This window comes from Enhydra lutris, unplaced genomic scaffold (assembly GCF_002288905.1).
Source record: "Enhydra lutris kenyoni isolate GAN:26980312 unplaced genomic scaffold, ASM228890v2 scaffoldscaffold22, whole genome shotgun sequence".
NCBI classification, from domain to species: Eukaryota; Metazoa; Chordata; class Mammalia; order Carnivora; family Mustelidae; genus Enhydra; species Enhydra lutris.
The window spans coordinates 41,550,948-41,567,832 of NW_019154106.1; the positions used below are offsets into that span (position 1 = coordinate 41,550,948).

Sequence of the window (16,885 nt, forward strand, 5' to 3'; positions counted from 1 at the left end):
GTTATATAGCTAACGGATGTAGAGCCAGGATTGGAACGCCGTGGGACCCTCACCTGGGACCTCTTCGCTGCCCCACATTGTCCCTCTGAAGGAGACTCCAAGTGCTTCGTCGCCTTTATGGAGGAAGAATCCAGCTTAATCAGTTTCATTACACCAGCCCTTTATGTAACAGGGCTGTTTCCGGGTCCTGGCAGATGGTCCATAGTAACAGTGCTCTGCTGATTTGGTTGGAACTGATCCTATGAAATGAAAAATCCCGTGTAGCAGATGCCTTTCGCAGTCCCTGGCCATGGAAAAGTCAGCCTCTCCAGGGAAGGCACTGTAGCTTTGGCTCCTGCCCGTGTCTGGCGTGGCTAGAGGTGAATCACCGGAGGGAGACTTAAACCGTGTCCGCTTTTCCCAGGAGGCCGCACTGGCGACTTAGAGTTTCTTGGCAGGTGGGGTGCTGGTAAAGGGTGTTTCTTCTGGTGCCTGAGGGACAGATGGGAACTGGGAGCAGAGTGGGAGGGAGATGAGCAGATGTGGAAGGGAAGGAAGGACAGACTGTCCCACCATGGATCTGGCCTGGCGGACCTTCGCACTTAGGAGGCCATGCACTTCCAGATGAGCAATTTGAATGTAACTGCAGTGTTTGCCACACATATCAGCCTTGACCGTGGACTTGGACTTTAAGCTTCCCCCAACCCCTTTCACTGAAATTGCTGGCCCCCGGGTCTCCCGATTATCTTGCCTTTCCTGGTGGGTGCTTGATCATACTGGGTTCTCCTCAGTGGCCTCCTGTGGTGATGCACATTTCTGACACTGCTTGATGCAGGTGGCAAGTCTCCAAGCCGTTGTGAAGTGGGCTTCACTTCCAAGGCCTCTCCTGACCTTGTCCTGCTGCTCAGTTCTTGACCTTGACGGGTCCTCGTGTGTGGGGGTGGGAGAGTGCTTCCCTATCTGCGAATGCAGCCCTGTTAGGACACCTGTCACAAAGAGCCTGGGAGAGATTCCCAGGGGTGGGGTTGGAGGAAATTTGAGAGGCACCAGGCTAAGTCGTGTCCTAAGACATTCTCACCGGTTCAGCATGCACTGGCATCCTAGGATAGGCTCCCTCCCCTCCTTGCTCCTGACCCTGGTGAATTATGTGCACCCTGAAAGAGTGGCAGCAATCTTTGTCTCCCCTGTTTGAAGTTGTGAATCTGGGCCTCATGAACTGAAAGCCAGTTTCTCTTTGGAGTGCGATTAGTGTTTCTGGGGGGGGGGGGTGTAGGATCTCTTGCGGCTTCTGAGCTGGAACCCTCTCTTCTTCATAACAGCTCTAGCACCGCGGTGAGCTTTGTGGGCCTTACGTCCTAGTTTGTGGTTTGGCTGTGGTCCTGCTCCTGCAGGGCCTCGGGGTTGTCTGCAGGGGGAGCTGTGTTCCTACGGCCATGGGCTGGGACATACTGGCCTGGAGCATTCCTCTCCCCAGGCTGGCGTGCTTGGGAACTGCGGCTTTCCTCGGCAAACCAGCCTCTCAGGTCTCATTCCCAGCTCCAGCCTCCAGCTTGGGCATTGTGAGTCATCATCAGCAGCAGAAAACGAGGCCTTGCCAACAGCTGGGTAGAGCGCCTGGCCTTTTTTTCCCCTTTCTTTTTTAGTAACTTCACAGAGATGGGAGCTGCTGCTGACCTTTTGTAATGGACAGTGACTGGAGGTGGAGTCCAGGGCGAGGGCGGCAGCTCTAGGTAGGGAGAAAAGGAACCCTGAGGAGATGGGGTAGGGATGTGTATCGTTCTGTCCCCCAGCCCTTGGGCCTCCCGAAAAGCCATCCCTGTGAGAAAGGCAGGGCCTCACCTGGGTCTCTTCTTCTCTGCCAAGGAGCCTAGAAAGCTTTAGCTGATGCAGCTAGCAGTGGGACCTGTGAGAGGCTGACAGGTACTTCTCTCTGAAGCTGTGGACAGGATGGAGTAGAAGTCAGGGTGACTTGGCTTAGAACCCTAACCCTAACCCTAGTCTTGCTTTGCTTCTAACTCGCTATTTACCCCAGGTGAGTAAGTCACTTTCCTTACTGGGCCTCACTTTTCCCAGCCAGAAGCAAGTGGATGGTTGGATTAGAGTGCTCTGAGGTCCTTCCTGCTGTGAGTGAGTCTGTCACGAATGTAAAGAATTTGAGCTTTGTTCCCATGACCATCTTTAACATCTGAAACCTGTAGCTTCTTCTCCAGATGAACAGTGCTCATGGCGTGAGGACATAGGTATTATTCCTACTCTCTAAGAACTTATAGGCTGTCTTCTTCTTTCCTTGCTCTAGGAGACAGTCCAGAGTCTGCTGGGAAGCAGGAAAGTGGGATTCTGATTCTGGCTCTGCTAGAACATTTCGTGTGTCCTTGGGCAGATCACTCCTCTCCTTCAGCCTCCTTTTCATTTTCTGTAAAGTCAAGGGATTAGACTCGCTTCTTGGCTTCACCTCCACCCCCCCTTCCCCTGCCCCCATCTCTACTTGAGCCTCCTACCAGCTCTTCTGCAGGGCGTGATTTCTTAGCTGCAGAAGCCCTGGGGTATAGTTTCCTTTCTCACTGGGAGGGAGAGAAGCAAGATTATTTTTTTAATTACGCAGCTAAGATTAGGCAGCAATCTGCATTTTAAAATGTTATTAATAAGAGTCTAAAAGTGTGCGAAAAAACTCTGGAGTTTGAATGTGATGTGAGCTGGGAAACATCTGCAGGGCCCCCAGCCTCCCCCAGAGAGTTTTCTCCAGACACCAAGCAAGTCCTGGGGGTGACCATCAGCCTGGTGTGTGCCCAGATCCTTGGAGGAACAGGGAACCCAGGCATCCCACCAGAGCAGCCCCCTGAGAGCCAGGGCTCAAGGCCTTGCCTCTCCCAACGGCTCTTGCAGTCTGGCTTTAGACAAACAGCGATTGCTCATTATATTACTAGCACCTCCCTTGGAGTTTACAGACTATTCATGTTTGTCCCCCTTACTTCGCATCACAGTCCTGAGAGGTAGATAGAGCAAATTTCATTGCCCCCTCAGCTGGCTGAGTTCTTGTAAAGATTCTTCCTTTAAGCAAGGTGGTGTGTAGCAGAGGAAGAGCCCCAGATGGGAAGCTGGGAGCTGAGTGCCTGCCCTAGGCCTCCAGTGCCCTCCCTAGCTCTGCCTGTCCCTTTTACCTACTGTGTGTTCTCTATATCACTCAGAGTCATTTGCCAGGGCATATGTTTTTTATGGTATTTGATCAGTTGGCTGTCTTCCCCCATCCTTCCCCACAACCCCACTTGAATATAAGCTCCATGAAGGAGGAGAGTTTTGTAGACCCTAGTACCTGGGAGAGCACCTGGCCTACAGAAAGTGGGCAGTAATGTTGTGCTGAATGTTGTGAGTGCAGGCTCTGCTTCTAAGTAGTCATTGGGACTTGGGAAAGATACTTTTTTCAGTTTTGTCTTCTCTTTGGGGGAGTTGGATGGGATGGTCTCTGATGTCCTTGGTGGCATCCAAAGTCTATGGTAAGAGCAATGCCTAGACCCCTTTTGCTTCAATGAACATTGAGCACCTGCTCTGGGCCAGGCCCTGTGCTAGGTGCTGAGAGGAATACAGAGAGAATAAGAAAGGATCATTGCTCTTCGCCTTCTAGTGGGTGTGATGGTTGATTTTATGTATCACCTTGACTGGGCCATGAGGTGCCCAGATATTTGGTAAACATTATTTTGAGTATTTCTGCGAGGGTGTCTTTAGATGAGATGAACATTTATATCACGGACTGAGTATTATTGGCCCTCACTAATATGAGTGGGCCTCTTCCATCAGTTGAAGGCCCAAGTAGAACAAAAGGCAGACCAGACCCTTCCCTGAATAAGAGGGAATTGTCCTGCCTGGTGGTCTTCTGGGACATTAGCTCTTGCTGCTTGACAGCCTTGGAGCTGAGACACTGGTCTGCAGCTTCCGTAATCATGTGAGCCAATTCCTTATACATCTCTCTCTCTCTATTCTCTTAGTTTTTTGTTTTTGTTTTTTAAGATTTATTTATTTGACAGAGAGGGATACAGCGAGAGAGGGAACACAAGCAGGGAGCCCGATGTGGAGCTCGAACCTGGGATCCTGGGATCATGACCTGAGCTGAAGGCAGACGCTTAACGACTGAGCCACCCAGGCACCCCTGAATCCCCTTAGTTCTGGTTCTCTGGAGAACATTGGCTAAGATAGAGGGCAACACAAGACCTGCCATCAAATAATCTTGCATTTGGTGGTATAGAATAGTTGTTGGAACAAAGGTACAAGCCTTATTCTAGTGGCTCCTAAAGGAAGGGATGTCGAAACAGGAGGATGATGGGATGCTTTAGGATGGCAGTGACATTCAAGCCGGACCCTGAAGGGTGAGAAGGAGTTCTGTAGGTAGAATGAGCAAAGCAGTATTATGGGTTGACCAGATTTAGGGGCTTGGATCCAGCGTGACCCTAGTTCCTGGGAGGGAGGAAGTAAGGTATGCCTTTGACAAAGGAGCAGCTGTCCAGCATGGAGAGAACAGAGGGACTGTGTGGAAGGCCAAGGAACTACTTAAAGTAAGGACCCAGTTCAGGAGAAGAAGCCGTTCCTCCCTGCTTTTGTCTGGGAAGCCCCAGCCCTGTATGATATCGTCTTGTAGCTGGTCTGGGGCCTCCTCAGGGTGCAGTCTGTCTTGACTTCCATTACCAGTGCTCCCAATTTGATAGCTAATAGAGTCAGTGAAGACAAAATGGGGCAGCTGCATGGCATGCGTGGTATGTTGTGGGATTCTGACCTTGGCCATGTAGGCCACAGATGAAGCGTGCTCAGTCACTCAGCAGCTAGGCTCTTTGTGTCCTCGTGACCCTGAACAACCTCCAGAAGTCCTTGGGAATGTTCCTTTTTGAAGAGGGAGTGTGACCCAGTGAAAAGCAGTATGTCCTCTCCAGGGCAGTGACTGGGGGTCCCAGCACTTGTGCCAGGTCCCTGGACTCTGTCCAAGCTCTGCTGCTGACAGTTGCAGGAGGCTGAACCTGAACCCTAACCTCAGCCCTAACCTTTCCTGTGCCTTAATTTCCCCACCTGTAATTTGAGGATTTTAATGATGCCTACTCGTGAGGTGTTTCTGTGGACGAAATGGGACAAGCCAGGGAGAGTTTAGCATGAAAGAAGTGCCCTCAGAATATTAGCTACTATTATTATTATCATCGTAGCTTTGCAGCATATGAGCTGTGTGATCTTGAGCAAGTCATTCAACTTCTGTGATCTATTTCTTTATCTGTAAGAGGGGGTTCACACCAATCATTCAGGACTGATTAGAGTAGATAACTTAATGGCAGTGCCTAAAGTAGAGTTTCACCCAGAGTCACCTCTCTGTAGAAGTCTCTACAGTCCCTTACCTTTTGTTCATTCTTGCTTCTTTTTAGTTGGGCAGCCAATGTTTGGGAATTTTATTCCTGCATTAACTTCAGAAATTACAAACTTTTTTTATTGGCGATATTGTCCATGATACAACTTTGGAGACTAAGGAAATTTTACTAAGAAATAACAGGATATACAGTCAATCCCAATCTTCATTTAAATTGTCATCTATATGAGTGGTCCTTTTTTTTTTTTTTTTTTTTTTAAAGATTTTGTTTACTTGAGAGAGAGAGAGGTGGGGAGAGCACAAGTAGGGGGAGTGGCAGATAGAGAGAGAGGGAGAAGTAGGCTCCTACTTCTCCCATGTTGGGCAAGGAGCCCAACACGGGGCTTGATCCCAGGACCCCAGGATCATGACCTGAGCCGAAGGCAGATGCTTAACCGACTGAGTCTCCCAGGGGCCCCATGAGTGGTCTTTGATATGGGTGGGTGTTTTATTTTAGGACACTGGTCAGACTAAATAGTCTAAGGATGCCAGTAAAATTGGGTTGTACACCACTCACTTTGACAGTGAAGATTTTTAGACCTCGTCGTTGAAGTGTAGATCAGGAATGTCTCAGAGACCATCTAACCCAGTCCTCTTTTTTTTATGGTTGGGAAGAGTAGACCCCTGGAGGAGAAGGGACCTCCTCAAGATCACATAGCCTAAAAGAAATCAGGACTAGGCCAGGTCTTTTGAGTCTTAGGTTAAAGCTTCCTCTCACTTCCCCACTGCTCTCTTCTCTTTCCCTAGCTTCCATTTGTTGGTATCGCATGGTCCTTCAAAGGCCTCTGACATGCCAGATAGTATGCTCAAATCTTATAAAAATCCAGAATTCCAAGATGGAGCCTTCAATGCTCTTCCGCTTCTTTGGTTGTCCATAGAGACATTGACCCTAAGACATTGGTAGGTGGGTGTTAGCTGAGAAGATCTGACAAATTGGTAGACACTGTGAGTGGACACTGAAAATTCTTGATTAAGGCTATGGAGGTGAACTAGGAGAATGAGAGTACTAGTGGCTAACATTTACTGTGTTGCATACTTTTTGCAAAAGTATCCTTACAATAGCCTTTCCAGTAGATGTTATTATTCCCGTTTTATAAATGTTGGGTAATTTTCTCAAGATTATGGAACCAGTGAATGATAAAATTCAGTACTTAATTTCATTTGTTTATTCTGGCAACAAATATTCATTGAGTACTAGCTTTGTGCTGGGCATTTCTCTAGGGATTAGGGATGAGCAAAACCAGACAGTCCCCGAAGTCATAGAGCTCACTGTCTGGAGAGGAGGCAGACATTAATCAAAAGTCTTTCTAATGAGTGTATGTTTATAAACCGAGAGAAGTGCCCCAAGATGAGGAACGTCCTTTTCCAAGATTGTTGCTCAGAGGAACCTGGTCTGGCCTAAGGACCCTCAGAGTTGAAGAGGCAGTAGGAGTTGACTAGGTGAAGGGGGCTGGGACATTGGCGACAGCCAGGGACAGAGGGGAGTGGCATAGCTGCTCTGTGGAAGGGAGGCAGGGCACATTTATCACAGCCTAGTGTGACTGCTTCTGCCACCTGTGCCCTGAGCCCTCTCCCTTTCCACTCTTCTCCTTCCTTGGGAAGATTAAACTGGGGATGCCAGTTCGTTCTGCATTTGAGTCCTTGGTTGTCATCAGTGCCTTGTAATAAAATCTCTGTCCAAATGTCAGAACAAAGGATGAGTTAGAGAAATCAGGTTCTCATACTTTATAGACTCAGAATTAATAACCTGAGAGTAACTGGTGTTTGTTAGCAGATGAATTATGAATGTCACAAACTCCTAGCTAGGGAGTGGCTCACTTGTCACCTGCGTGTGCTCCAGGAGGCTTCCTAGTACCCTGGAATATGCTATGGGAAGGACTGGGGGGCTATATGGCCTTTTCTCCGCCTTGACCCAGGGGTGTGTTTTTATAACATCTACTTCTGTTTGCTGACTCCCTCAGATACATTCAATGTCACTTTGTTCCCCTTTGGGACATTCTGTTAAAGTGTGAATGCTCCTTATATCACACTCCATTTTCTTCTCACCTTCAGGACCCCTTTCCCTGGAGTGGGGTAGAAATTCCCCTTCCCTAAAGAGCTTAGATATTGCTGGAGTGGCTTCTTACCTGCCTTTACCCTCATTCCAGAAAGCCCTCTGATAGATGCTGAAGGAAGCTGGCCCCTTGAATATTCACCAGCCCCGTAGCCTTCTGACCTCCTCTGCCCCTTCAGGGCTTGGCACAGAATAATCTTTCTCCTCACTTACTTCCTCTTTTTTTTTTTTTTTTAAATAAAAGATTGTATTTATTTATTTGAGAGAGAGAAAATAAGAGAGAGCGAACAGGTGGGTGGGGGACGGTGAGGGATAGGAGATGGGGAAGCATACTCCCCACCGAGTAGGGAGGGCCCAGGGCTCCATCCCAGAACCCTGGGATCCTGACCTGAGCCAAAGGCAGATGCTTAACGGACTGAGCCATGCAGACACCCCATTTCCTCTTTATTTATATTTGACTGTTTGATAAGATTGCAAAACCACTCAAGAGAGTTAAATCATTTAGTAATGAAATAATATTTCATGACTACCTTTGATGGGACCGCAGATCTAGCATCTTTGCCCTTTTGTCTATTTCTTTTAATGGCACCACCACCTTCCCACCAGCCTTGAAATCCTGAAATCTCAGAGTGGTGTTCATCTCCTCCTGTTCCCTTTGTCTGACATCTGATGGGGTACCAAGTCTCGCATATTCTTAACTTGTTTTCCCCTGTGACTTCAACCGTAGGTTCAAACCCTGACCCGTCTCAGGCTTGTGTAATTGTAGTGATTTTCTTCCTTCCCTTTGGTTACTACTGCTCTGCCTTTGGATAAGTGCCTAGTTCCTTGTGCACCAGATGGGGCTGGGCAGAAAGATACCCAGGATACCATGCAGACACTGCTTGGACCAGTACATAGTACACAGTAGGTGCAATGCTAGTGTTAGCTGTGAATATTATGAATGTTCTTATTACTGGCCTCTCCACCTTTGCCAGATGCACCATTTCCAAACACTCCTCTGACCAGGCCCCACCCCTGCTCCCTGTCTGCAGTCTCCCCATGTCTAGTTAGCAACAGTTCCTAAAGTGAGCATGTGAGACGAGTTACCAGGGTATGGGAAGAAAAATTATGATTTCTTTTATGTATTTTTACCTCATTCTTTTAAGTTTTCTACATTGTGAGTATATTTTACACTGTATATTTTTAAATAAGGGTATATTAATAATTGATATATGTATATAATACAAGTATATATTTTAACAAATAGATGGATGTATACATATATGTGCATGGAGGTGTATATGTGTGTATACACTTATATGGTATGTCAAAAAAATACTTTACTAACAGGGGAGTGCAAGCCAGCAAGTTTGGACTGGGCTGGAAGGTGGGATCCAGACCCCAAGCCTGGCATGTCCCTGTGGTGACCCCAGCCCGCAGTCCTGACTCACCTTGAAGACCCTCTTCCTTGTGACCCTCACTCTCTCTCTACCTGCCCACCTTGTGCCTTTTGGTTCTGTCATCGCTCGTCCCTCTTCCCCACTCCTAGAATATTCTACCTCATTCTCCCCTTTTCTTTTCCTCTCTAGAAGTTCAACTTTAATGTCACTTGTTCCGTCAAGCCTGTTAGGACAATTTTGGTCTGAAATCCTGCAAGTTCTTTAGGCATGCTTTGTCAATGCTGCTTACTTGGCCCCTGTTGTGTTCTGTGTTGTATTGGAATCTTTTGCCACCTGTGCCTAATGTCTTGGCTCCATAGTGATTTTGTGTCAGTTTGCGCACGGGCAGGCCTTGAAATGATATTTTACTTGCTGACGTTATTTTGTGCTCTTGGTCCTTTTTCTCATTTATCTGAAGACACATACTTGTACTTTTTGGATGACATTAATGTATGTCTCTTTTGCCACAGTAACATATAATTCTTGGCTATAAGGCAAAAATTTGCTTGTTACATTTGTGCTCTGAATCTCCTCGGATTTGACAGCAGGCTTCTGCTTGAGACATATTTTTGTCTACAGTGCCTTAGTGAACATTTTGTGTGTGTGGATTGTTTTCTTTTTACTCCAGGTGACCTAAAATCATCATCCTTGTGTTAAATGCCTTTATTCAGCACTTATAGTCCTGAGTTCTGCAAGGTGTCCTGGGAAATGAGCGGGTACACGGAACATACTCATTTGATCTGGACTTTCCCCCTCCTCAAACACTGTAAGAACTGACAGCAGCTGGGCAGTCAGTGGAGCTACCAAAGGGCTTGGAGTCAGAACAAACCATGGGTTTTAATCTTGGTTCTACCATCTGCTGATTGTTTGGTCTTGACCAAGTCATTTAACCTCATTGTGAAATAAGTTTAATAATCTATACTATGTAGAACTATTTTAAGGATTAATTAAGATAGTGGCTCTGAATGTGTTGGGCACCTAGGAGATGGTAAGTGTCTGTTTAAAAGAAAAGGAAAATAAGAATCTCCTTTGTCTTCTGTGAGCCTTCTAATGCAGGGTGTATTTTGGGGAAAAACAGACAGCTTCAGAGAATGCATCTATCTGACTGGGCAAACTTGGGCTGGAGAGTGAAGGCTGGCCATCCAGTCAGCCTGGTTTTTGGGCTTGTCTCTAATAGAATGTCTGTAGCCTCCTCAGGGAACATGAGAATTAATTAGTTAATCTTTGTAAAGTGCTTTGAAGGTGAAAAGTGCTATGTAAGTATAATGGTTGAATTGCTATTGGAGATGGAATAATGGCGACACCATATCCTGGCAATCTTGTTTGCCTTGGACATCAGTAATCAATAGCAGAGAAGATTCTAAGATGTTTTACTTCACAGGAATGGATTCATTGTGGGATTTAGTTCTTTGATAGTCTTGCAGATAACATCTTGCCAGTTCTTTGCAGCAGAAGAATGTAGGGTCAAGTTAAGAAGTAATAGTCTCATCTTCTAGCTTCCTGGGACTCTCCTTTCTAGGGTAGTCTGGTTATATATCCCACCCAGCTCAAGTAGAGTGACCGTTTGCTAGTTTTGGATGCTTTGTGGGTCCTGGGCACATGAGCTTTTTTTGTGGGTCCTACAGAAGTGAGGGGAGAGTGTTGAGTGTTGGGTGTTGGTTATCCATTGATGTGGACCCTGTGTGAATAACTAATAACAGAATGGTACCATGGGTAGAAGAAGGAGTTGTGTGACTGTGGGCCAGTCACTTCTCTGAACCTTAACTTCTTACCTGTGAAATGAGAACACAGTAGTTGATGAGTACAGTAATAAAGGTGGCCCACAGGAGGGTGGGTTTCATCCTTTCTGTGAGGGATTGAGGGGTCAAAAAAGGTTTTACAGAACGGGTGGTATGTGGGCTGGACTGTACAGCTGGAGCTGTAGCTTATCGAAAGACTAATGTAAGGAAAGGGCATCCACGGCAAGAGGAACAACGTGTGTGAGGCCACGGAATGGCTCATCTGAGCGGACCCACTCCCAGTTCCTGCCGTACCCCATGGGCCGCACAGACTTTGTTCCCCTGTGAGGAAGCTCAGAACTTCCCGTGAACTCCTCGGTGTCTTCATGATGTCTGTGAGCAGGCCCATCCTCTGAACTGCATCCCTTCGCTATTCCGACATTTTCCCCCTGAGTCTGTGGTTGTATTGTAGCTGACACTATAAACCGTATGTTGAATATAGGGCCAGATGAAGCTTTGATACTAAACACAGTAGTATCTTAGTAGTAGATTTGTCTAGAATTTAATATGCATTGCTTGGTGTTTTGTCTCTTAAGCAAAGAGTCTCTTTGTTAAAATAAACATGTATAAAGAATTTATACAGCGCACATGGTTATGCATATTTATTGCAGAGAATCTGTTAATAATCTATGCCTCATCGGATTTTGCATTTCTGTTGAAATAACAAATGTGGCACTTGGTACAACTGAGCGAGTTTGGTGAATTTCTTCTTATCTGGGAGAAGAAAGGCATTTCTCTTTTTCCAAAATCCATTTTCTTCAATCATCTTCTGCACTGGCCAGCTTCCCAGATGGTGCATCTGGGGGACTGAGGCTTTCCTGGCTGTAAATGATTTTGTCTTTTTTCCCTTCTCTCATTCCCTTCCACCTCACATAGGCACTTGCTTTGGGACTATGAGACTTGCTCCTTTGGGTAAGAGCATAGACTCTGAAGGTCCTTTTATGTGGAGAGAAAACACACAAAACTGGCCGTTAATTGTGCTAGGAGGAGGGTGCTAAGAGATTGTGGCATGGGGCAAGGCAGGAGCCTTGGGGACTTCAAGGCGGCTGACAGCCTGAGAACAGACGTCTGGGTGGAGCCAAGGAGGGGTGGGGAGGCCATAATGTGTGGCCAGAGTTCCCTGTCACCCTGTCCCCTGTCAAAATGCAGGCACACAGGCTTTGGAATCCGCCTCCGCTGGAATCCAGCTCTGGTGCTCCCTGTTGTTTGATCTTGGTCGTGCCCTCTCACCCCTCCGAACCTCAGTCCCCACATCTGTGAAAGTGTGAATAGTTGTGTTCTCCCTACAGGAAGATAGGATGGCTACTGGTACATGGTAGTTGATACTAAAATAAATGCTCACACTTTCTCTCATAAGTCATTGCCTGCCCATGAGAGCACAGCTGTGGAATGTAACCTTAATTCAGCTAATGTTTGTTTTTAGAAACTGGCAAGGTGTTTACCTGGGGCCGAGCAGACTACGGTCAACTAGGAAGGAAGCTGGCGTCTCATGAAGACTGGAAACTACAAAGTCAGGATCCATCGTGCCCCCGCTCAGGACCTCGGAAGAGCATGCCTTCGCCTCTGCACTGCTTAACAGGAGCAACTGAGGTAGGAAGTGACTTTCTACAGAAGGAATGCTTCTCTTTCCCTTGTCTTGCGTCACAGCAGTGACTGCGGGCCTACTGTGTGCTTCTAGTAGAGGCATTGTGGGTTCCAGGCAGGACTTTGAAGGGGTCCCTTGCCTCAAGTTGCTTGGGGTTCAGTATGGTAGAAAAGGGAGGTGCCTGGATAACTGTACCGCAAGCAGACTGGGCGTAACTCCTTCAGAGAGACTGCGAGTACTCTGGGTCCGCTTCAGAGAGTGGGAGATGGAGTCAGGTTCTGCGGATTGGGTTAGGCCAGTGTCACAGAGGACACGGCTTTGAGCTGTGCCTGGGAGGATGGGTCGGACTCGAGCAAGCAGCTCTAAGAGAGAAGAGGACTTTCAGGTAGGCACAATAGATGGAACGGGGTTACGGGGGTAGGAAAGTGAAGAAAGTGTTTGGGGGACCATGGTGGTTCACTTTGTTGGAGCACGAGGTGTCTGTGGGGGCAAATACGGGGTGATGTCGGAAAGACAGGTTGGAACCTGATTGAGGGGCCTTCATAGTGAGCTAAGTATTCTGCACTACTGTTTATATTTCCGAGCGTGGAAAATATTGTAGTTCAGTTCCTTATTCAAGCCCCTTTAATTCCCTGAAATGTCTTGAATTTCTACATTTAAGGCAGGAGGCCTAATTTCTCCAGGGTGTATGTTTCTGTTACTAAATTTTACTTTACTGCTGTCCTTAAAAAAAAGGAAAGGCTAGGTTTTTTGAAGAGAATGAGGAAGGCCACGTAGGAAATGTGCCTCTGAACCCAAGTTGGCTTAATGAAGGAATTCAGTCTTCATTCAGAGTCTGTCAAAAAAAAATTAATAAGCTAGCGAGACTTCTGTAATTAGCATCAGACTAATTACAACCCTCTTCATACCTAGAGGGCTTCCCTTCCCCCGGGGCCTGCCTGGCCTCCTCCTTCCGGGTATGTAGGACGGTTCTCAGTTTCTGCTTCCCAGACCTGCTCCTCCTGGGCCTTTCCTTAGTGCTGGTGTTAAGTCTGTCTGTCTTTCTCGCTCTCTCTTTGTTTAATTGAAAAGGCACTCATTAAACAAAACCACAAAGGCAATTTAGACATGGTAATAATGATGATGATGATGTTGATGATAAACCATCCCTAATCTTAACCACCCTCACAACTGCATTCCTTTTTGCATATACACATGTACCTCCTTTATAAATTTGTAGTGAGAGCACCGAGGATGTTTGGTATTCAGTCTTCATTTATTTGATCACAAATGCTTTGCCTTGTTTCTTTCTGATCTTGAAAGTCATTTAAAATGGGCCCTATAACATTATAGGAGTCAAAGGTTCTGGGATTTTCCAAACCATTCTGCGAATGTTGGACATTTATCTCATTTCCTCTTTTTTGTTACTATGGTGGACTCTGCAGTGAGTACCCTTTTGAACTGTTTCTTGAAGATACACTCTTGGGGATGAAATTGCAGGGGCAAAGGCTGTGAACATCTTTATGACTTTTGTTGTCTTTCTCTAGATTCCGTTTGAGAGACGTTGACTCCCCTAGCAGTGAATGAGGGAATGAACTATTTTAGCTCATATTGTCTGCTTAGCCACAATACTAAGGTGCTGAGAGCTTGGTACCGAGGGTTTTAAAATTTATTTATTTGACAGACAGAGATGACAAGTAGGCAGAGAGTTAGGCAGAGAGAGAGGGGGAAGCAGGCTCCCCGCTGAGCAGAGAGCCCGATGCGGGGCTCAATCCCAGGACCCTGGGATCATGAGCCGAAGGCAGAGGCTTTAACCGACTGAGCCAGCCAGGCACCTGGTACCGAGGGTTTTAGACCCTTTACTCTTCTTTGCCTTTCTCAGAACATTTAGGACTTCGTGGTCAGGTAGCACAACAGAGGCCCAGAGGCCTCACGGATTTTTCGGAGTCTCTGGTTTCCTTGGCAAGATGAGGCTCATGATGCCTGCCACAATGTGTCATCTGTGAGCACAACACATGGGGTTCGTGGTGTGTGGCAGGCCTTCTGTAACTGTTGGGCCCTTCTCTTTGCCTTTTAACACTGTGTGGTCGCTGTCGTGTGTAGCACTGTGACAGATATGACCAGTGCACATACAGCCTAAGAGGCTGACACTGAGGTGACTTTTGTGTAGCTTCTTTATTTTTGTTTTTTTTTAAAGATTTTTATTTATTTGACAGAGAGAGATCACAAGTAGGCAGAGAGGCAGGCAGAAAGAGAGGGGGAAGGAAGCAGGCTCCCTGCTGAGCAGAGAACCCAATATGGGGCTCAATCCCAGGACCCTGGGATCATGACCTGAGCCGAAGGCAGAGGCTTTAACCCTCTGAGTCACCCAGGTGCCCCTTTGTTAGTGTTTCTTAGAGGGACTGCCTGAGGAGCTGGCTTGAGCCCTGAGCCTTGGGGCGACTTTATGTCAGTGCTCCCTCCATCTCTGCTCCAGGCTCTGGGGTGCTGGTGCGTGTACTTGCCAGGCTCCCTGCAGGTTCAGACCCCAGGCCCCAGGCTGTCTCCTTTTGGTAAATTTGGTCCAGGGGTTATCCCTGTTGTCGATGTTCCGGTCTGACCTGTCAAGCATCTGTTTGCCTGCGGCCCTGTTTGCCACTGCCCAGGCCAGTGGGCAGCTCCTAGCTACTAGGAGTGGATTCACCTTGGAAAAGATATAAAGCCCTACTAAACGAGGGGTTGCCCTGGGAGGGGCTTGGCCAGGGAGGTTCAGGGACACCTGGGGAACAGGAACGGCCTTGAACAAAGTTAATGATTCCTGACCTTCAAGGAATTGAGTGTGGCCCATAGCCGACCAGTTGCCTTCTTCTGTGTCCCAGGGATTAGCAGAGTGAGAGTGAGGTGTCTGGGATCCAGAGTGACAGCCACACAGAAGGGGGAAGCACAGGCGGTATAACCATCCCTTTCTATGAACCAAAGAAAGCAGACAAACGCAATGCGATTTGGTGGTGCATCATACGAAAGACTTGACATGTATTACTTCATCTTCACAATAAAACTGGGTGCAAGTGTTGTATTCGCTGCTTTATGTGTCAGGAGACTCAGGCCCAGGATGGGCAAGTCCCTGGCTCCAGATCACACAGTATGTAAACAGTGGGGGCGGGACATGAACTCAAAGTATTTGAAGCTCACATACTTGCCTTGTAAATGAAGTAAAGTTGCATCTGTCCTTTTGTGTATATATCCTCACTTGGATTAAAAGTTCCAGGAGTCTGGGAGGTAGAGTCTCTGATCCCCCGAGAGTCTGAATACTTTCTTTGGAGCCATGTCTCATCTCTAGCCTGAGAAAGACTTTGGGATTGTAGCCTTGGTAGGTCTTTAATGTTCTTGCAGTGGTGAAGACTATGCGTATCATGTTCTAGCAGCTTGGCCTTAGATACTAGGCCCCTCTAGCCACTCTTGGAAAATTCCAGGAGTAGCAGAGTAATCGGGATTACTCCCCCCATGTACATATCCGTGCAGAGTATGTGTGAACCACAACAGCTTCCCTGGCCCCAGCTGGGGCTATCATCTACACGTTTCCTATGGAACCTTGGCTCTAAACTCTGCCCAAAGGTGGAAGCAGAAGTGCTTGTGCTCACTTAGTGGGTATGTTGGGGTCTCCCCAGGGTTCTGAAGCAGCTAGAGCTGGGCACCCAGTATGTGCATGGGACCTTCAGAAGAGGGCAAGCAGCCTCTGAGGGGATGAGGATTCGGAGTCAGAAGACCTGGCTTCTACCTTTGCTACTGCCCGGGCTGAGTGAATTTGAGCAACCCCTTTTCCTCCTATACCCTTAGTTCTCCCAGATATGGGTGGGGGATGTTAGACCAGGTGTTTCCTGATGTTTCTTACAGATCTAAGAGTCCCTTCCAGATCTGATTCTTATTTTATGGAAATAATCGCTACATAAAGTTATAATGACTCCTGCCCTGGAGTCCCTCAGGGTCATAGTCAAGATCACTTGACCCCTGCTGCTGGCTCAACTTTGGCAGACCTGGGTATTTTAAGTAATCCAGAGGTTCCAGGCTTCAGTACCACTTAGCCTTGCTCTGTCTCTTTGCCTTGGCTCTGTTCTCTGCCCTTGTTCCTTGTCCCCAGGGCCTCCTGCTCCAGTTTAGGTCATTGGGATTTAGTGATGCTGCTGCTGTCTGGTCCCCCCAGGACTTGCAGTTCAGCTTTGATTGCTGTCCCTGTGGCTGTGACCTTATTGCCAGGGGCAGATAGACCTCCCATGACAGTACTTCCTGGACTCCCCACCTGCCACCCCCTCTGTGGGCTCTGTGTGTGCTGTCCCACCGTTCCTGCTTTCCTGAGTTTACCTCTGTCTTGGCTTTGGGATCTTGCCTATTCCATAGTCAACCCAGGAAACATTGGTTGACACCTGCCACGTGCCTGCATTGACCACACAGTGGGGACTGGGGTGGGGGGTGGTGCATACAAAGATAAAGAATCTAGTCTGCGCCCTCGAAGAACTTCCAGGTTTGTAAATAGATCCTTACTATGCAGAGTGGATGTGCTGAGTGGTATGTACGAAAGGCCAAGGGAACAGGGGAGTTGGGGTGATTTATGCCGAAGACACCCATGAGCAGAAATGTTATTTGAGCTGGGTTCTTAAAAATGAGGAGGTGTTTGGCAAAGGGAGAAGGACATTCCAGCAGAGGGGACAACATGAGCAGAAGCTGTGAGTCTAGATCTGTTCT

The 16,885-nt window shown here is 47.4% G+C and overlaps 1 protein-coding gene across 5 annotated transcripts in view; it reads left to right on the forward strand.

Annotated features, from left to right (window-relative positions):
- Positions 1-16,885, forward strand: part of LOC111150067 (secretion regulating guanine nucleotide exchange factor) — a 217,983-nt gene that overhangs the window by 36,562 nt on the left and 164,536 nt on the right. For all 5 annotated transcript variants that reach the window (XM_022507404.1, XM_022507405.1, XM_022507403.1 and 2 more), the window contains one exon: positions 12,026-12,192. In XM_022507404.1, coding sequence (XP_022363112.1) covers positions 12,026-12,192 — 167 coding nt within the window. The remainder of the gene's footprint in view (positions 1-12,025; positions 12,193-16,885) is intronic.